General features: G+C 34.1%; 1 protein-coding gene across 3 annotated transcripts in view; it reads right to left on the minus strand.

Annotated features, from left to right (window-relative positions):
* PSMD14 (proteasome 26S subunit, non-ATPase 14) overlaps positions 1-23,035 on the minus strand; it is a 93,761-nt gene that overhangs the window by 32,184 nt on the left and 38,542 nt on the right. For all 3 annotated transcript variants that reach the window (XM_029225629.1, XM_029225630.1, XM_029225628.1), the window contains 4 exons: positions 8,496-8,567; positions 8,151-8,270; positions 5,762-5,832; positions 4,620-4,770 (listed from right to left, as the gene is read on the minus strand). In XM_029225629.1, the coding sequence (XP_029081462.1) occupies positions 4,620-4,770; positions 5,762-5,832; positions 8,151-8,270 (342 nt within the window). In that variant the 5' untranslated portion in view covers positions 8,496-8,567. The remainder of the gene's footprint in view (positions 1-4,619; positions 4,771-5,761; positions 5,833-8,150; positions 8,271-8,495; positions 8,568-23,035) is intronic.

The raw sequence follows: 23,035 nt of genomic DNA on the forward strand, positions 1-23,035 counted from the left end.
GTGCACTGTAATGATTACATATATCACTTTATAATATTCATAATATAATACTATGAGATAGTTACTAAAATCCCTGTTTAACAGATGAGAAAACTGAAGCTCAAGATTAGGTAAGTTGCTCAAGGTCATGCTATAAAGAAGAGATAAAAATTGGATTCTAATACAGGCCTGATCCCAAAGCCTGTGCTCTTTACTTTATGCCCAGCCTTTATGGTATATAATTTTTAATAGCAATAAGAAAATGCTAAAACAAAACTATTAGTGGAGTAGTTTAAAATTGTCACCATCTTAAAACTTTCGAATACAAAATTTCTTGGATAAGTAAAATATTTTCCCCCTTACCTTGAAAAAGACATGACCTTCTAGATATCTGAAAATAAAAGGTAAGCTCCTATAACATACATTCCCTAATTCTTTCCTCCTATATTTTGTAGTTACTCTTCAGAGCCCTACCTTTTCTGTAAAACGCTGATTAAAAGACAACAATAACAGAGTGATGTCCTTAAAATTCAGTCCAAACTTCATTTACTTTATGCAGTCTACACTGATTTCTGCCTACTTTTAATCTGCATTTACTATGTTTGCTATACAAGTACTATTTTATTGCATACTGACACATAAAAGGTTCTAAATAAGTATTTGTTGAATCATTTGTCACTAGCAACCAATTTAATACTTAGTTACAGAAACAAAGCAGTACCAGTATAATTTGTATTATATCAGTATGCAGTGTAGGATTACCAGCACATAACTAGCAGAACGTTATCTGGCTCACTAGTGACACTAAATGTATATGACTTATCTTCTCAAAAAGACTAAGACCATTTTTTATTTAATTTGTATCCCCAAATCATTAGCATACAGGCATATCAGCTGTACTTAAGAAATACCTGATGATGAGTTGATCTGAAACTAAACACCACATTATCAGAAGCCCACTGAGTATTTCCAATCAAAGTAAATAAAAAATCTTCAAGAAAGTCCAGCCAGTGTGAAGATTTATTTGAGATAAAGGGGTTTTAGTGATTGTATTTTCAAAATAGAGAACAGACACAAAGATTGTTTGGAGTTAGCAGGTAACATGTAAACATTTTACTGACAGGAATCCTGACAAGAAAATTAGTTCTCAAAAGTTGTCATGGTTGTAGCCTAGTTTTATGACTTTGCACAAAGTGACTGTTCTTTTTGCCCTAATGAAGAAGTATAGTCATACTACAAGTTGAATTTACTTCTAAATTTGTTGCTGGATTAAGTCCAGGTGTAGGCTGAATATACAAGATAACAAAACATTAAGCAAGAGGTTGCCACCATACCACTTGAGAACTGAAGTTTAAAATATTTTAATACGTGTTTTCTTTACAAGTAAACTAAAACAGAATCTTAAAAACTATTTCACTGGTAAGTTTTGAGTGGAGCTCGCTGGTGATTTCTATAAGCTTACACTCCATTTAAATTACAAATGTTATTATCATTGATTTTTCGCCTGTATCATTTTTAAACATTTCCAAGATTATGTGATATACAGAGTGATATGGATTCTTTATCATATAGTACATTTTATTTTTTATGTTGGTCTCAATGTTTGGTCCTAGGGATGTCACAAAAGCTGACAGACGTGAGTCTGTCTAAACTGTTTTTAATTAATAGAAAAATACTATATGAGAAAATCAATTAATATATAATATCTACTAAAAATAGTACACAGAACTCTCGAGAACTCTGAGAAACTGTGCAGCTCCTTCCTCTTGACTTATGTTGAAGGGAATGATATCTACACACGTAAATTAAGAAAAGGCCCTGCAATGACTTTGGTACTCATTTTCCATTCCTGAGTTATTCTAATTACATTGTTCATAACTGTCTAATATTAAAGAGCCAGTGAACAGCTTGAGTTCTGAAATTTTAGACCTAGATTTGTATCCTTGTTCTGCTGCTTAATACATAATAGTATGATTTTGGGCAAAGTAATCTTTTTGACCCTAAATTTTTATACCCTTTCATTGACAAATGGAATAATAGAACCTATTTCCAGAATTATCAAAAAGAATGAGACAAGTTCAAATGATTATTGCCATAATACCTGGCACATAGCAATAATTCCATAAAGATAAAGTCAAGTCACTATAAAAGGAAATCAACCAGTTTGAATCAATTGAGATTACAAAGAAAGAATCCATTTTTACCTAATCACTCAAAAAAACAGAGATAATACTGGGACTTACAAAAATGAAAATATAAAAATATACAGGAAAGGGGTATTAAAAGAACAGACACCCACTTAAATCCTTTATATATAGATTGTCATTTAACTCTTGATCTAATCATTGCCTTGCTAAATATTTTGACAGCTTTGATAAATCATGTGCAGGGAAAGGGAAGGGAGAGTCCTATGTTATTCTTCATTTTCTTTTAAGTTTATATTCTTAAGTATAATGATTTAACTAGAACACTCTGGCCATGGACTTACTAACATTTAATTTAATTCAGTTTTGAGACACTGAGAGAACTATAAATTATAACCAAACTCAGACACCTTATAAATGAAGTTACATTATTGACAAAAAAATGGATCCTTATTTGAGGTGATATAATTGTATGAATCTCGTTAGGTACAACAAGTGATGCGAATCATCAGTGATAGATGCTTATACTAAATTTTTTCCAAATAATTTTTTTCATGACATATAAAACTAGACAGCGATACATGTAATTTCCTGAAGTAATTTTTGATACATATTTTTAAATACTACATTTTACCACATGACAACAGAGTCATGTGATACAAGTATATTTTTTAATGAAATGCATTCTTTGAATCATGGTTAATTAGAAACAAACAATGCAAACTCCACAGTTATATAATACCTAAACTAGGTTTGGAAACTAAAACTGCCATTTAAAATACTATAAACAAGATAACCAAAACACATATTCATTTATTTACATTCTATTTTGAAACTGCTTTCTTTCATTGTATTTAAGTTTATATTTTCCTTTTCAAAGCAGCCACCATCACATGAGTTAAGTATCCTAAAAAGTCACACTAAAACTACAAAACAGAATTCTAATTATGTTTAAAATTAAGCTTCAATTATTAGTAGTATATATTGTGGCATGGGAATTTAATCAGATAATTCTATTATATTTCTAAAATAATAATTATTACTTAAATGAGTTACTTATGGGTTACTTTTTTATAAGGTATCTTAATTATCAGAGAATTAAACTTAAATATTATACTGTACTTTAATTCATAAAACTAACAAATGTCAAAGATTTTCAACTCCTTTTATCTATATCAGTTAAATAACAATACACTTAGTAAAAAAGAAAGTAAATAAATTGAAATATAGTTATATAGCAAGCCTCAGAAGTTATCCATTCAGAACTGCCTAGTATTATCAGTTTCTATTATTATTGTTTTTGTGGCTAGTTTCTGCCTCTAAAAAGCTAAATCACATCTAATAGGATCATGATTTAGAAAAGACCTCAATTTTTATTCATCACAATAATATAATGTCAGAAAGTGTTCAAATTCATGACAGATAAAAACTCCATGTTTAAACAGCCATAGTTTGTCTGAGCTGGTGAGCAGTTGTAAATGTAATCTGCAATACTATCAAACTCCAGGTCTGATAAGCTAATATGTATTTTTAAGTGCTCCAAAAATTATTTGTAAAAGCTCCATAAAAAGGATTCCATAAATGTATTGTGATTGTATTTTAGCAATTATTCTACACTACAATGGACGTACATGCTCAAACAAGACACCTCAGCAGTATTTTAAAGCAGTAACCACCTAGCCAATTTCTGTACGTTCTGTAGTTTTTCTAATCCACTCTCCCTGTGGTTGAGCAAAATCGAATTGCCTCTCACATTTGCAGACAGCTCTGTGAAGGTGATAATAGAGCTGCTCCCTGCTGTCATGAGGCAGGAAATAGGAAAATGGCATATGGGGCTAGAAAGAAAGAAAGAAACAAAAAAAAAAAAAGAAAGAAAAAAAGAAAAAAAAGAAGGAAAAAAGAACTAAACATGAACAAAAGATTTCAACAAAGAACAACTATAACCCAATATGCTTTGCAAGTTAATCTCTTTTCAGAATCATTTAGCATATCTAATCATTCATCTGTGTCCTCACTCCAAAAATGCAAACGGTTGATACCAAGTGTTTGGGTCAAGTTTTCACTGTCTAAAATATTTGGAACTTACAACTGCAGAATATGTCCTGCACAATGTCTGCAAACAGAGCTCTTTAGATTTTTTAAATGTGCCAATCCCAAATTCACCATTTTAAAATAAAAGAAGGTACAGCAATGTTTATTAAAATATTAATAAAATGTATATAGAAGGCTTTCAGTATGATTAACATTCCTAAATCTATGAAATAAAAATTAAAGATAAACATTTATAATTAGACTAATTAAAGTGGAAACAAATCTCTAAATAGGTAAATTGCTAATAATAATACCAAGACACATTTATTAACTGGTACAGTTTTTTGTTTGGTTGGTATTTTTGTGTGATTAAGAATCATGCTTTAAACAAAATAGATTTTTTATGTGATGTATCTGTAAATAGAATGTGGCAGGAGATGCTAATAAAGATAGAATCCACTCTACCTTTCCTTTTACACTCTGAATGGGATCCACAACCACTGCCACAGCTCTTTCCGACAAGGCTTCAAAGCTCTGCTGAGTGTTGATATCCACACCAGAAAGCCAACAACCAAAGCCAGGGTGACTGTGATACCAACCAACAACCATCTCAGGCCTGAAACAAAGAGGGCATTCAGCCGTTCAGAACAGAATAAGTAATACATTTATGATAGAAAAGAAACAACACACTAACAGTATAAATTAAGAAGACATGAAAAACACACAGGTGTGAAAAAGCACCATTAGAAACACTGAAATCATACACCATATTATCCAGAAAACATGGAAATGAAAAAGTGTGACAATGGAGTGCTATCATTAAGAGATGCACATTAGCAGTGGTAGATAAGGCTTTCAGTTTTTCACCTTGTTACCACACTTTCTCAGAGCCAGTTTTTACCCTTTCAGCATTCAAGTAAATATCTACTCTTTAACTCCTTAGCTCTGGGAGTTGGATTTTCCAGGCAGAGTACATTTTTAACAATGGACACCAGGATCCACTGTTGTGAAAGGATTAAATATCAATTAAACCAGCAGTAGAACTAGGAACTCAGTCAAAAACCAATTTGCACTGTTCTGCTCAGCTGCTGAGCCTTTTGCTAACATTAATTTTGAAGTTTTTTCCACAGTAGAAGAATTTGAGCAAGAGAATGACAACTATTGAGAGATTTAATCTGGGGTAAAAAACTTGAACAATATTTGGATTGTACTTTCCCTGTCTTTAAAACTCAATATGACTACAAATATAATTAAATATTCAGAATTTTATTTAGCTGCAACTCTCAAATTTTGGAACATACAAGCTCTTTCAATTATAAGTGACTAGAGAGTAACTCCATATGCTAAACGGTGGGAAGCTACAGTCCAAATTTACTATGTAACAGTTGAGAATTTTAACATGAGGCAGTTTCCTAACTGGCAAATTTCTATGATTCTAGAGGAAAGAGATACTAGATAGGTGGTGCAGAGCACTGACAGTGATACTTTTACATTAATTACGTGGCTTTTTTCCCCTAAGAATGATATTCACGAACATGTAAAATTCTGAGATACATTTCTGAAAATATTTCCCATAATTCCATTATATGATCATTTGAAATACTTACCTTCCTGTCTGCTTCAACATATCCAACATCTTGGCTTGGAACACTGGATCGACTGCCTCCACACTGACACCCTGATTTAGAAAGAAAGCAAAACGATTAGCTTCTATAACAATGAGAAAAAAAATTATAAGATAAATGAACAAAAAGCTACTGCCTAAAAACCTGTGTATATTATTTTGGGATACCAAAATAAGTTAATAGGTTTTGACACCCATATTTGATACCCACTCATGTCATTCAATTATAAACCACACATCAATAAAACTTTTAAAATTGCCAAGTACCAAGAAAACAAAAAAATTGCCAAGTACCATACTGCTGTTAGCTAATGAGTTAAGATAGTTGTGTTTTTTTTTTTTTTTTGAGTTAAAATAGTTTTTAGGCTCCTTTAAAAGAGTTTATGGCCATGACTAATGTGTGTGTGTATATACACACACCAGAAATACCAAATAAGTGAACCAACTATTTTTTGGTTAGATCAGACTAGGCAAGCATACTTCCTAACGTCATCCTCTGATAACTGATAAGCACTAGGCCTCTTCCATCTCATCTGAAGTTCTACAAATATTGTGCTATTATAATAATCAACAGTTCAAGTCGGTTTTTTTTTTCCTCAGTAATATAAACACCTTGAGGAAGGAAAATAATTTAATAGTTTCCCAGAGTTGTTTTTATTTGTTTTTTGGTTGGCTGAGTTGGGAGGGGAGGATGTTCAGTGCTTTAGTTAGGACTACTTGGTAGATTAGGCAATTGGAGGGAAATATATACATTTGAATATTACCTCAAATATAACAGCATTCTCAAAATATTCCCCACAAGAGGCAATCTGCAACCAAGTCTTTTAAATGCTGCATTATTTTGCTAGTTCAACCGAAAGAAAATTTTAGGACATGGAAGAATTAAAGGCATTCATATTATCTCTCCAGTGACAGATCACTGCCATTATAGCTCCCTCAAGGTCTTCCTCTAACATCAGGAATTTAAGTCTAATCTACCTAAACAAACCAGTTAACCTAAGCACTTCTTCCCACCAAAATAAACAGTATTTTGAATTCTAATTGAGAGTGCATCATCAAGAACAGGGGTATGCAATCTACTGCCTACAGTCTAAGAATGTTTTTTAACATTTTTAAAGGGTGGTTTAAAAAAAAACAAAACAAGAATATGAGACAGAGATATATGTCTTTACAGAAAAAGTCTGCTAACTCCTGGGCTAGAAGAAAAACTTTCCAACTCTACTACAGAGAATGAACATGTGGATCAAATATTCTATTTTATATTGTCAAACAAGCACTTGTAGTACAAGGAAATAAAGGATATTAAAACTTAAGAACCCTTTACTACAATGGATATCCACATAAGGACATTCATCAGACGAATATACATATTATATTTTCTTAGGCAAGTAGATGAGAAGGATATATGTGTTATTTTTTGGAAGGTAAGTAAATGGTTATTGTTTTTTGGCCATTAAAAAAAAATCTAAATACATACCTATCTACAAGTCCAATGCATTAAACAAAACAGCAAAACAAAACAAAAAACTCCCACAAAGAACAATGCATTCTAAATGCATTAAAGTAGAGGACTTTCAAAATGTGTATGCAGTATGGTTCGTCTATTAACAAATTACCATGCAAAAAAGGCAAAAAGAACTAAAGTTTGTCATGGTTTTTTGTTTTTTTTTTTTTAAACTTAACATTTTGAATAGGAAAAGCTTAAGAGTCATTTATCACCATACACAGAACATTTTAAAAAGGGTGATATTTCAAAACAATAAAAACAAAACATGAGGACTAGATAATGTAGGTGAGTTGAAACTCTAATTAAGTGTGTCTCTGGGGGCTTCCCTGGTGGCGCAGTGGTTAAGAGTCCGCCTGCCGATGCAGGGGACGCCGGTTCGTGCCCTGGTCCGGGAAGATCCCACATGCCACGGAGCGGCTGGGCCCGTGAGCCATGGCCGCTGAGCCTGCGCGTCCAGAGCCTGTGCTCCGCAACGGGAGAGGCCACAACAGTGGGAGGCCCGCGTAAAAAAAGAGTGTCTCTGAAATCTTTTGAACCAAGTGTTCAAACTAATCAAACTAGTATCCTACTATTTTAAGGTAACTAACTTATAAATCCAGTACACTATGCTAGTTAAAGCTGAAAGAACAAGTAAAGGGATTAAATGTTAGCATCACTCAATTTGTGGATCTACAAGGAATTCATAATGCATTTAAAAGATCAATGATTTGATTCAATACAGTCTAAAAATTTCTATCATTAATCTTATAATGAATTTTTCTATCAGAAAGAGAAAATTACAATATGATGAGAGTTATTTTACACAGGAAAAGAAAAGAGAAAAGAAACACGTTTACTTGCATCAGGCAACCAAAAAAGTACTCACTGTTCCTGACTGTGGCATAGCAAACACGTCAATCACTCTGACGGTGTAATCATCAACAAATTCTCCAAGCATGAGACCCATAACTTCCATTGGAACCCCAGCACGACCATGTTTTAACATCTGTAAAGAGGAAGATATATAGACACAAAGCTTTGAGATCTTTGGACCCACCCCCCTTTTAAATTAATAACTTAATTGTGTTTCAGTGGAAATAAAACACTCTATTTTATACATGCACCTAAAACAACAGCTTATGTGCGAGAGGGTTAACGTGAAAAATATTCCGAAGTAAAAGAGAGAAAGTAGCTGAACTCTCTGAAGCAAGTAACTCCATTCAACACTTACTTTTAACAGTGCCAGGGAAGAGATATAGACTTGTTCTGCTGTGTCCACTGCAGGAGCATCTGTAGGTGGGCCCTAGAAACAAGCATACAAATCATTATAAATACAAAGAACTTATGAGTTTAAAATTTAAAAGTTACAAGTTATTTAAACATGATTGTTTTAAAAGAGTTTAGGGGAAACATGTTAAGTATTCAGCTACAACACAATCAAAACAAGCTTGTAAATATCAAACCTGTAGAAAACATCAAACTTAGTACTCAGGTAAGTGTCCAATGGACAGAATGCTTGAATCTTTCAGCGATGCTAATTTACCTCCACTACAAAATAACTATAATGCACCAATTAGCTATGTTTCTTACCCCAACGTGAATGTAAACTGATTAACTGAAGGACCAACACGAACAGTAAATTCTCTGAGCCTGATTTTCAGCTAAAGACAGCATGTAGATTAGGGCTATGGGATCTCTGCAGAAACTTAGGTATGGGGCGGGGGTTGAGGGGCAGAGAAGACTTCTAATCCCTAGGTGAAAGAGCTGTGAACAACATGCTCTTCACTTCACCTGATGAAGTTGTTCCCCTCCCCTATACAATATCAAATTTAACACAACTGCCCCAGATGTGAACAAACTGGTTGAGACTGGTATAGCTAACATGAAAATACTTCCAAATCCTGACAACTACCTTTAAAACAAATATTACTATTAATCTTATTACAGCCTAAGAAGATACTATGTTTCCCCCTAAGGATTCTATCTTCTTTATCAAAATCACCAAACCACTATTTAGTGTAACATTCTGCCACACAAAGTAATTTAGATATAGTCCTTACCCTCAAGATGACTACAATCTTATAAATTTAATTCTGCCCCAATCAGTGCACATGGAAAGCTTCTTGTTTTTTAATACTGAGCAGTCCTGGGAAACTAAAATGAGATGTGACTTTTTTTTTTTTTTCCCGGTACGCGGGCCTCTCACTGCTGTGGCCTCTCCCGTTGCGGAGCACAGGCTCCGGACACGCAGGCTCAGCGGCCATGGCTCACGGGCCCAGCAGCTCCGCGGCATGCGGGATCCTCCTGGACCAGGGCACGAACCCGTGTCCCCTGCATCGGCAGGCGGACTCTCAACCACTGCGCCACCAGGGAAGCCCGAGAGATGTGACTTTTAATTGCCAGGTCCTGTTTTGCTTAAAGTTCCCTTTCCTCAACAATAACTCTATTACAATTACATAATGAACACGTTAGCTATCTAAATTGTAAGTCAATATTCTATCTTGCTTTCATGGATTTGCTTATTACTAAAATTAAAAAATTGCTTTCCTCATTACATTTCACACTTATAGGTCTGTGTGTACTTTGTGCTTCTTGTCTATATGCCAAATTCTGTGATGTTTTGTTTTGTTTAAAAGCTCATAATACTTACTGGAAGCACTGAGTATGAAAAGTTCTAGAATAAGTTTTCTCTAAATATAAGCATCACATACAAAAATTACCTCTATTTCCTTATATACAAAGTGGTGAGAAAAATAAAATCCTTCAATCCTTCAAATTTTATGTTTAAAAATACATGTCAGGTAACGTATTTTAAAAAGAAACGAATTCTTCATTGTTATCACCTAATGCAGCTTTACTGCTTGCCTTTCAAATAGATACGAAAATTCTAAGGTAAGCTAAAGTGCTATCATGCCAAAACATTTGTTGAGGTCACCACATAAAACAAGATAATTTTGTTGATATGATAATTTTATTCATCTAATTAAAAAAGTTAAAAAAGTTTAAGAAAAAAAGAGAAGAAATAGTAAATTAGTTGTCACAAGATGTTTTTGGGGAAATAATACCCTAAGGTCAGGATAATGAACACTGTATTCATAAAAGTTATTTCCTAATTCAGAACAACTTAAAAAATGCCCATGACAAAAGTTAAAACTGATATCTAGGCTAGAGTTATTAATACAGCCTTTCTCAATGTGCCAGGAAATACTTATTAAGAAAAAAAAAAGAATAGGGAAATAAAACATCACATCATCACCAAAATGCACTACTGACAAAGTTCAAAAACTATTTCTGCCATCAATGAAAGAAGAAACACTGTTTTGTTCAGCATTATATATATCCAGTACCTAGCAAAGTGCCTGGCACACAGAACTCACTAATTATTGGTTGGAAAAAAAGAATGAAAAAGTTAAGGTAGTGCAAGCCAATGGAACAGGAAGGGAAAATACCCACCAGTTACCCTGGGAGAGAGAGCAAGCCATATGCAAGCAAGTACAAAGATCGCTAGCTCCTCTCTCACTATGTTCTTCTGGTTCAGAAACATACTAACAGAAAACCATGTAGCTGGCTTCTCTATTGTTGCTTTTTGAGACAGCAGCCAGTGATATTTCCTGTTACCCTTCTCACTCTATTACTACTCTGTTTCTTGATCTAGTTAGAATAAATTTCCCAGAAAACAACTTGACAAGAAGTAGAGAAGGGTTTGTAGCAGTGAACTGCAACCTAAAGAAAAAAAAAAAAAAAGAGTAACCCATGTAAAACACTGTCTATGGAACATGTGTTAAGGATTTCTGGAGCAGATGCTATCATTTTTCTATCATCATGCTCACCTGTTCAGAATAGCACACAACCAGGCAATGAAGAAAACCCCATTAAATATCTTGGAAACTGAGCTAAAACAGTTATGTAAGAGCCAGTACAGCTGTAGATCACAGATGACCTGAGTTGAGAAAACTGTGGAGCAATGTACAATTTACATACATTGCCTTTCAGCAAACACTCCTGAGGAATAGCATTCAGATAATTCAAAGAGAGGAAAGTCATTTAAAAATAGGAATCATATACAAAATTCTGGAAAACTATTTGGCACCAGCAGAATACAAGACGATTTCTTATCTTTGAAATAGAACATTGGAAGATAGACCAAGATGAAAAGATGAAAAACAGTTAAGAATTAAAGTTACACTGGAGTAAACAAGGGTAAAAATAACACTATGACAAGTTTAATTCAGTGATACAGAACATAAACTTTTGAAGATGTCTTAGAATGTAGAGTAAAAAAGTTACAGATGAAAACTATTAAAAATATAATACTAGAGGAGAAAGGAAGGAGATGTAAGCTAAGAAATACAGTTGATCCTAAGAATAAAATAAGAAATGGAAAGCATCAATAAGACAAAGCTGAAGAAAACTTTCTTGAATGAAAAACAATTCAACTTTTGCATCACTAAATGTCAGGCAATAATCAATGAAGAAAAGTGTTATATACATTGTAAAGTCTTAGGTAAATCTTAACTACATGAATAAAGCAAAATTTCTAAAACCATACAAATAGAAAAACTACATAACCTGAAGAAAAAAATGCACCTCAGTTGACTTTGTATTTCTTTGCAACATTAAATGGCAGAAAACAATGAAACAAAGTTTCAGACTTTTAAGAGAGATACCCTGTGGAGTCAAAAACATTACACTCTATGAAAAAAAAAATGTCTGAAGGCCCACAAATATATTACTATATACACAAGGGCTCAGAAAATATGATTCCATGTATCTTCCTTCAAAGAACTTTTTGAATAAATGATCCAGTTGAGGCCCCACAAATCAAAAATAGAAAATTAAAAATGGAAAAGCCATTATACAAAACAATTTGTTAAGACCACTGAAAGCAGTTAAAAACAGAGAGAGCTAAATAACATAAATAACCAGAGTTCAAAACCACAGATCTCACCCAATAACTATATAGGGCGATGGAGAGAAATGAAGTATACAAAACTCTCTGTTTGACATATAGGAGGGGAAAAAAGAGATCTGTTTAAGTGTTGACTTAGACTATTACAGAAATATGGATTTGAGAGTCTTCTGAACAAATTTAAAGTAACCACAATAAACATTACAACTGAATATACACCTTACCAAATCTCTGAAGAAGAAAAAGCTAACACAACACTGACAATAAAAAATATGAAATGAAAATGAAATGAAAAAATATAAATGAGGTATAAATGAGGTAAAGTCCCCTGTTAAAGGCCTTCTATAATGAGTTTAAAATGGAAATTCATGTATATGCTGCTTACAAATAATAATTAAAACAAAACAAAAGGATTGGTGAGATTTGTCAGTGACACAGCTATTTCTTTTTGCAAAAGAAGCCACAATGGCCACTATATTTTACTTACCTTGTCTTTCTTCAGTGATGTGTTACATTAATAGATTTCCTAGTATTAAACCACCTTTCCAGGATAAATTGTTCAAGTTTAATTTACTATTTTTATACTAAAACTTAAAATATATTTATATATAATTTTTATTTATATTACTATATATATTATTATGAGTGAGACTGACCTGACATTTTCTTTTTTTCTGTTAAATTTGTCAGGTTTTGATATCATTATGCTAGATGTATAAAATGAATTGGAAAGTTTTACAACTTCCCATTTTCTATGTTGTAATAAAACGTATATATACTAAATTATCTATGTCTTCAGATTTAAATTTGGACAAGTTCACTAATGAAACATTTGGCTCTGATGCTGATTTTGGAGCTAATTTTTATAACATCTGCAGTGGTATTAACAAATTCAGGTTACCTGTCTTGAAACTAGATGGAATATTATATTGTTCCAGAAAGTTTCGTTTCATTTAGATTCAAAGTTATTACCATAGAATTGAACATATTCTACTTTATCTTTTCTTTTTTAACTGTTCAATATGGAAAACATTTAAAACTAAATTTGTTTCTCCATGTCACATTATCACTACCCAGATAGATCAATGATTTACATTAAAAAAAAATCAAATCATAACCAAAACCATGATAAAAATATTGGTGAAGGGAACACCTCCTAATTCATTCTATGAGGCCAGCCAGCATTACCCTGATACCAAAACCAAAGACACTACAAGAAAAGAAAACTACAGACAGACCAGTATCTCTTATGAACATCGATGCAAAAATCCTTACAAAATACTAACAAACAGAACTCAGTAGCATATTCAAAGGACTATCTATACACATGACCGAGTGGGATTAAAACTTGCAATGCAAGGATGGTTCAACAAACAAAAACTGGCCAATGTAATACACCACATCAACAGAATGAAGGGGGAAAAAAAACCCCACATGATCATCTCAATTGATGCAGAAGAAGCATTTGACAAAATTCAACACTCTTTCATGAAAAAAACACTCAACAAACTAGGTATAGAAGAAAACTACCTCAACATAATAAAAGCCATAGATGAAACATCCACAGTGAACATAATGTCCCATGTTGGTGAAAGACTGAAAGCATTTCCTCTAAGATGGGGAACAAGGCAAGGATGCCTGCTTTCACCACATCTATCCAACATAGTACCGGAAGTTCTAGCCAGAGCAATTAGGCAAGAAAGAGAAATAAAAGGCACTCAAGTTAGAAAGGAAAATTATCTCTGTTTGCAGATGATATGATCTTATACAAAGAAAAGTCTAGGGCTTCCCTGGTGGCGCAGTGGTTGAGAGTCCGCCTGCCGATGCAGGGGACACAGGTTCGTGCCCCAGTCCGGGAAGATCCCAATGCTGCGGAGCGGCTGGGCCCATGAGCCATGGCCACTGAGCCTGCGCGTCTGGAGCCTGTGCTCCGCAACGGGAGAGGCCACAACAGTGAGAGACCCGCGTACCGCAAAAAAAAAGAAAAGCCTAAAGAATCCACAAAAAGGACATTAGATCTAATAAGTGAATTCAGTAAAGTAGCAGGATACAAAGGCAACATTCAAAAAACCATGCAATTCTACATACAAATAATGAACAATCTGAAAAAGATATTACAAAAATAATTTCATTTACAGTAGCATCAAAAAGAATAAAATACTTGGAATTAACCAAGAAGATGAAAGTCTTATACAATGAAAACCACAAAATAATGCTGCAAGAAATTAAAGAAGACATAAATAAATGGAAACACATCTCATGTTCATGGACTGGAAGACTTAATATTGTTCAAATGTCAAAACTACTCAAAGGGATCTATGGATTCAAAGCAATCTCTGTCAAAATTTCAATGACAACTTTTGCAAAAATAGAAAACCCATCCTAAAATTCATATGGAATCTCAAGGGACCCTGAACAGCCAAACAATCTTGAAAAAGAACAAAACTGGAGGACTCAGACTTCCTGATTTCAAAATTACTACAAAGCTACAGTAATCAAAACAATGTGGTATTGGCATAAAAACAGACACATAGACCAATGGAACTGAACAGAGAGCTCAGAAATAAACCCTTGCATATATGGGTCAAATGATTTTTTAATAAGAGTGTCAAGGGTGCCAAGACAATATTTGCAAATTATATATCCAAAATACATAGCGAACTCCTAAAACAACCAAAAACCTGATTTAAAAATGGGCAAAGGATTTGAATAGACATTTCTCCAAAGAAGATATATAAATGGGCAGTAAGCACATGAAAAGATGCTCAACATCACTAATCATTGGAGATATGCAAATCAAAACTACAAGGAGATACCACCTTACACCTATTAGTATGGCTACTAATAAAAAACAAAACAAAACAGAAAACAAGTATTGGCAAGGATGTGAAGAAACGGAAAACCTCATGCACTGCCGGTGGGAATATAAAATGGTACAGCCACTGTGAAAAACAGTATGGTGGTTTCTCAGAAAGTTAAAAATTGAATACTGTAAGATCTGGCAATTCAACTTCTGGGTATATAACCCCCCGAAATGAAAGCAGGTTCTCAAAGAGATGTCTGTACACCAATGTTCACAGCAACGTTACTCACAAGAGCTAAAAAGTAGAAGCAACCCAAGTGTCCACCAATGGATGAATGGATAAGCAAAATGTGGTATACACATACACAATGGAATATTATTCAGTCTTAAAAAGGAAGGAAATTCTGCAATATGCTACAACATGGATGAACCTTGAGGACACTATGCTAAGTCAAATAGCCAATCAAAAAAGACAAATACTGGGCTTCCCTGGTGGCGCAGTGGTTGAGAATCCGCCTGCCGATGCAGGGGATGCGGGTTCGTGCCCCGGTCCAGGAGGATCCCGCATGCCATGGAGCGGCTGGGCCCACGGGCTGTGGCCGCTGGGCCTGCACATCCGGAGCCTGTGCTCCGCGGCGGGAGAGGCTACAGCAGTGAGAGGCCCGTGTACCGCAAAAAAAACAAAACAAAACAAAACAAACAAACAAACAAAAATCATAAAGACAGAAAATATAATGATGGCTGCTAGGGGCTGCATGGAGGGGAGTATGGAAAGTTACTGTTTACTAATGGATAATATTTCAGTATAACTAAATAAATAAATAAATTTGACCTGGGCGAGGAAATACATTCTAGTTACAAACCCAACTGAACAAAAAAAATATATAAAGCTGACAATATAATCTAAAATTTCTGAATACAGGCATACCTTGGAGATACTATGAGTTCAATTCCAGACCGCTCCAATATAGTGAATATTACAATAATGAAAGTCACATGAATTTTTTGGTCTCTCAGTGCATATAAAAGTTATGTTTACACTATACTGTTGCCTACTAACTGTGCAATAGCATTATGTTTAAAAAAACAATGTGCATACCTTAATTTAAAAATACTTTAGTGCTAAAAAAAATGCTAACCATCATCTGAGCCTTCAGTGAGTCATAATCTTTCTGCTGGTGGAGGGTTTGAAATATTGAGAATTACCAAAACATGACACAGAGACACGAAGTGAGCAAATGCTGTTAGAAAAATGGCACCAACAGATTTGCTGGAGGCAGGGTTGCCACAAACCTTCAATTTGTAAACACAATTATCTGCAAAGCACAATAAAGTGAAGCTCAATAAAATGAGGTATACCTGTACTAAAAAAGTTAAAAGGAAAAAAAAAAAAAAAACCCTGAAAAAATAGTTGCCCCATTTATGACAAAAAGTCAATACCCAAGTTAACGAAATACTAAAATCTTAATGGAAACATGGGCAAAGAATATAAAGCAACTAATTACATAAGAAATAATGAAATAAATATGAAAAATATTCAACCTCACTAGTTGACCTCCTTTAATTAAGAAATGCCAATTAACACATTAAGACATTGTTGTTGCTGTTGTTTTCCTATCAAACAAGCTTTACAATGCCCAATTTTGGAGCGGGTGTGATAAAAGAGACACTCTCAGCACTACTGGTGGAAACGTGAATTAGTACAAACTATCAGAAAAGCAACTGAGCAATGTATATCAAGAGCCTTACAACTGTACAAACTTTTTAACCCGCTTTTGCACTCCTAGAAATTATTTAAGTAAATAAACAGTGATGTTTGCTTGAACCACAATATTCATGATAGTTCTTTTAATAATGCAGATAAACCTAAGAACAAATAACAACCAATAATTTAAAAATATTGTTGAAAGCTCCTTTCTCTGAGATCTCAGATGACTCTAGCCATCTTAATCAGCAATATTACCTTAAGTTAAAAGTACCCTAGCTTGGGCTTCCCTAGTGGGGCAGTGGTTGAGAGTCCGCCTGCCGACGCAGGGGACACGGGTTCGTGCCCTGGTCCGGGAGGATCCCACATGCCGCGGAGCAGCTGGGCCCGTGAGCCATGGCCGCTGAGCCTGTGTGTCCGGAGCCTGTGCTCCGCAATGGGAGAGGCCACAACAGTGAGAGGCCCGCGTACCGCCAAAAAAAAAAAAAAAAAGTACCCTAGCCTGCTGCTATATTGAGTATTTTTAACTTACAATATTGAAGGAAACTTCCCTTAATTTAAAAAGAAAGCTAATAAAAAGGAGTATGGCTGTGAAGTACATTCACATGGAGGCAGATTCCTCTCCCATCCTGAAGGCCATGATAACAAACAGAGGTAAATTAGGAACTAACCTATAAGACACCACACAAGTTTCAACATTTACCAGTGCAAAGTATTTTAGAGCACTGAACCATGAGGTCTTTTTATGGTTGGCTCCTGACTGTATGTAAAGGATTCTACTCCAGAGTTCTTCACTCTCAGAATCTGAGCTACCAAGTATGGAAAAGTGACTTAAAGTCATGATATATAGGAAATATTCCAAAGAACTTAATAAAGCTTGGAAAAGACAAGATACAAAACAACTGTCTTCAAATATATGAAAAGCTGTCAGACAAAGTTCAGACTAATAGCTCTCAAAGTGCAGTCCCTAAACCAGATGCACCAGCACCACCTGGGAATTTGTTATAAACACACATTCCTACTGAATCAGAAATTCTGGGGGCAGAGTCCAGAAATCTTGGTTTTTAGAAAGCCCTCCAGGTGATTCTGATGCTTGCTAAAATTTGAGAACCACTGATTTAGACTATATAATTTGTAGAACTATGGACTAATGGAATGAAGCTATGGGGAGATTGAATTTGGCTTCAATATAAGAAAAATCTTGTATTGGTCCAAGCTATCTAAAGAAGAGCTCCAGTTAATGAGTCCCCTGTAACTGGAGTTATGCAAACATAAGTGGTTCATATTGGGGAAAATGTTACAGAGGGGTTCAAGTATCTGATGACTAATTAAATCAGATGATATTTTTTTAAGGGTTCCCTCCTCACTTAGTAATACTACCAATCATCACATTATTTCCTAAGGGAGACATCTCAAATTAAACATCTTCAAAAATCAAACTCACCATGTTTCTCTGCAAACTAACCTTCCCAACTTATAATTATCTTGAGTCTCAAACTAGAAACCTAGGCAAAATTTTCATTTACTCTCCTTCAGTCCTTATAGTCAATATATCACCAAGTTTTATCAATTCTTTGTTATTCTGCAGTGTGACAGAGATTTTTAAAATACTCATTTTTGGGGAAAGAGTTTCAAGAAAATACCATCCATAGAGTTCACTCCTAGTTAAGTAAGTTTGGGATATAATGAATATCCACCCTACCCCCCAATTTATGTTGTATGTTAGAATATTAGAGGCTCTAAGAAAAATCCTGGAGTGGAAAAATTCTGTTTATCTTTGTTTAACCTGAAGTTTTCCAATTCATTCAAAGGTCCACATGGTCTTCTCAGAGAAAATCTGGACTTTCTTTTTCAGGCTCTGAAAAAATTTATCATTTTTCAAATGTGAGGCAGAGATCAAGCCCAGGCTCCAAATAATATTTAAGTACTTACCATGTGCCTAGTACTACAGCTGTATGGTTAAATGAAGGCTTCAAGAAGCTTATAACGTAAATGGAAAGGCAGACGAAACACACATTGGCACAGATCATCAGGAATGAAATGCAGTCTCTGACTTCTAGCCATGTGGCCTTTCCACTACAGCATACCATCCCTTTTTCATATGCCCAAATATACTTTTATTCTGGAAGCTTAGTTCCTTTCCATTGTTTACAATTTTAGAATCCTCTTCCACCTGGAGCCATTTCCTACTAAAGAAAATGGAAATAAGTCTTGGGATGCTCTTCCTACCTAAAAGCAGTTAGTATGCCCACTAAGAACGGGGAACACTTCTGGGCCTCCCTTTATTTTCTGAAGTCTAGATGGGCACAGGGGGCTTGGCTGACCAAAAGGCACTACTGAATTTACTTATAACATAGTATGTACACTACTGTGAAAACAAAAATATGCCTTTTTATTAAAATATACTGTAGGAAACAAGTTACACAACATTTGGGGCTTTTTTTTTTTAATCACAGCATACAAATGATAGAAAAATAGTAAGGCAAGCACAGTTCACAAACATATCACCTTATTCAAACAATTAAATCATGGTTGTACATATGTCAGCACACCAAATTATTTGAGTATCACTTTAATGTATTTTAAAGAACTGAGTAAATATGCACAACAACAAAAGTAGGACACTAGTTCATTACAGAAGCAGAGATATCAAGTAAGAATTTTCAAGATACTTGAGGTGCAAGATGGCTATACCCTAGGCAAATAAAGATATCGAGGTATAGCTCTATATCAAATGTTAAATAACTTAAGAAAAAACACGTGTGAGTCAGGGTGATTCAAGGAGGAGAAATGTACAGAGTAGGAGCAGTCAGGGTAATGAAGTGGTAATGGGCACAGAAAGGGACTTCCAGGATTGGGAGGTGCCACCCAGGAAAAGAGATATAGGATGGTTTTTATTCCTCACCCACAGAAAGTTTCCACGTCCCTTTACCCCTGCCCTCATGTCTCATATTTATAATCCTATGACTTTAATGAGAAACAAAAGATTTCACAAGTAGAAAGTGATACAAACTTTAATGTTAGATTTAAATCAACTAGTTAGTCTATGTTTACATTCAACTAAAATGGACATATGGTGATCACATACAATGACAAATTACATGTGTTCCATTCACAGGATGAAAAAAATTTGAATAAATGTACAGAATTTGAATTACTTTCAAATACCTTTCATTTATTGAGAATTTATTATGTTTAAGAAACTAAAGAAAAAAGAAACTAAGCTAAATGCTGGGTAAACTAAAGTAAAAAACTATACAGTGATATAAATCAAATGAAAACCTGGGCCCAAATATTTTTTGAATTTCAAAAATTGGCTTAGGCTGTTATTAATCTAAAAAATAAACAATGAAGAAAATGTTTCTGATGTTTAATCAACAGCATAGCTCTAAAATTACCAACTTACATGGTGTTTGAACTATTCAAGTTAACTCTATTGACCTTATAACAACTATCTAACCACCATAATAAACAAGTACAGAAAGTCATTCTTTTTTAAAGATTGAACATGATGTAACTTAACTCCAAGGTTCTTTAAAAACAACTATGAGAATAACTGAAGGTACTTTTATAACTAAAGTGGTATTACGCAAAAGAAAAAATAAAATAAAAAACTAAAGAAAATTGGTCTGTATTTCACGAAAAGCACACACACACATCACTGACAACAAATAAGTAAAATAAGAAATATATGAATGTTCTACAACTTTATAGTCTACTGTTAAAACTTAAATGAATGTAACAATTTGAAAATTAGAATATGATTTAGTTATATATTTCTGTAAAAAACATGGAACTAAAATGCACATACCCCTCATACAAATAAGAAACTGAAATAATTACTTTTGCTATATAAATCCACAATGCTCAAATCCTACAGGCACAACTCTGAAATCACTTAAGTAAGTGCCTAACTCTTTAAAATAAGTTTGTTTAAAATGAGGTAGGGGGGAATCCATACCTTTAAACTGACTAAGAGTATAAGTTAGCTATCTAACAGAACTGCAGGGTAAAATAGGTGAGCCATAGGCACAAGCAGTGTGACTGACCTTTATACATACATGAAAATCTACCTAACCAGTGATATAATACCTATTAGGGACCCCACAAGGCCATCAAATTTACCTCTGTACAATGAGTTTTATCTGTCACATTTAGTAAAACAGAAATTATCATCCAGGCCCACAAATTTTAAATGTGGTAAAATTAAATGAGACATGAGTTGTTTTTTTGTGTTTTTGTGGGTTCCCCCCCCCCATTTAGAAGGTTAAAATCTGATCCAGCATAAAAGGCTGTGACTTTTACTTGGGCAGCCCTTGTTGACTAAGTGTTAAAAAAAAAAGGCATTTGCCATTATAACAGGATAAAAACTAATGCCTCAAAGTGTTACCTGCTCAGGCCTTTTAACAAATATGTTAACACTATTAGTTATATTACTCCACCTTTCTCTTAGTGTGAACTGGTATCAATTATTTAGCCAATTTTATAATGTTATTAAAGTACCTGCTGATTAAACATGAACCAAAGTGTCACTTAAAAAGAAATGTAAAATAAGTAGTATCACTGAACTGCAACACTCCAAAAAAACCCAAAAATATAAAGTTACCTTAGGAAATGACATAAAGCATTTCAAAATTTATTAAAAAGTTGTTCTAGGATTAAAATATTACCTGGACTTATTTATTTTTATAATGGCTGTTTTAAGGTATTTGGTCCTGCATTATAGAATTATTTTTAGAGGTCTGTTAAAATATTTTTCAACAAAGAGAAAGCAAGTTTTATTAACAAATGAAGGTGACTATATTTTTAAAAACAAAATAAAACCTAAACATATATTGGAAAGCTGACAGAAAATAATTCTTAATTTATGGTATGCAACATAACCCTCGACAAATTCTGTCAAAAAATTTAAAATCTGATGAAACCACCACCTTCAGTTTCCTCAGTTAATAACCCCTGAAGGGGAAAAAAAACCTGAACAGAAAATAAGCAAATTCAAACATTCACAAATAACTATCACTGTATTGTTTATCTCTTACCCAGCAAGGTAAGAAACAACCTTTTAATACTTTAATTTTGTGAGTATTAAACAACTAGTGTGAAAAACAAGCTGCATATAAACTATTTCTACTGTCTGAGCTTCAATGACTAGCTGAGGCAACCTGTTATAGGAGGTGTTAATTGGCAATAGGAGTACAAGTCAGAAGCATGTTCCCCATAGTCCTAACCCAGCAAGGCTAGGTCATTAAAGTGGAAATGAATTCTTTCATGTCGACTTAACCCTTTCAATGCATGCTTTCAGCTGTTTTCTCTCAGTTAATTTTAAAAACTTGTTACTTTTTAGAGTTAAAAAAAAAAAGTTCCAAAAAAAGGTCCTTTGGCTGACAGTTCCAATGACTACATTATTCCAGAAGAGAAGAACAGAGCAAGCTAATTGCATGGTAATACTGCAACTCTCCCCTCTGAAAAACATATAAACTAAATGTATTCTTATTTTAACACTGAAAAAAGAAATAGGATATAGTGTTTAAAAATAGCTCAGAACCATTTAGCCACATAGGTTTTGATTCACATTTCTGTTTAAGATCCAAGGACTATCTCATGATGATAACTTAACCACCTTAACCTTGGGATAGGGTAGTAATAATTTTTTTATTTCCACAATGTCCATACAAGAATCCCCATTATGAAAATGTTTTGGAACATATATGAGATAAACACCTTTCTAATTAAGTTTCATTATTCTGATAAGGTGCACAGTCACAGCATATCCTGATGACTGGTTGCCAAAAAGCCAAAATTCCTTTTATAGCATGATTTCAGAGGTTTCCAGATGGCACATTAATTCTTTAAAAAAAAAAAAAAAAGAGACAAAAAGAAGGAAAGAAGAATAAGAACAGAAATGTTAAAATAATGATGCATTACTTTTGAAATACCTTATTTATAAATACTAATATTCCCATATAATAAGCATTATAGATATTTAAAACTCAACTATATAAATAACATTCTAAATATTACAATTTAAAAAATTAACATACATATGCTACATCTTTCATCGCTAAGTAATCTTGGAAGTATTTCCTTTAATAAAAATATTATCAGGGGACTTCCCTGGTGGCGCAGTGGTTAAGAATCTGCCTGCTAATGCAGGGGACACGGGTTCGAGCCCTGGTCCAGGAAGATCCCACATGTCACGGAGCAACTAAGCCCGTGCGCCACAACTACTGAGTCTGCGCTCTAGAGCCACGAGCCACAACTTCTGAAGCCTGCGCGCCTAGAGCCCGTGCTCCGCAATACGAGAAGCCACCGCAATAAGAAGCCCGCGCACTGCAACGAAGAGTAGCCCCCTCT

The sequence above is a fragment of the Monodon monoceros genome, unplaced genomic scaffold (assembly GCF_005190385.1).
Source record: "Monodon monoceros isolate NGI ecotype Baffin Bay Population unplaced genomic scaffold, NGI_Narwhal_1 Super_Scaffold_16, whole genome shotgun sequence".
Taxonomy (NCBI): Eukaryota; Metazoa; Chordata; class Mammalia; order Artiodactyla; family Monodontidae; genus Monodon; species Monodon monoceros.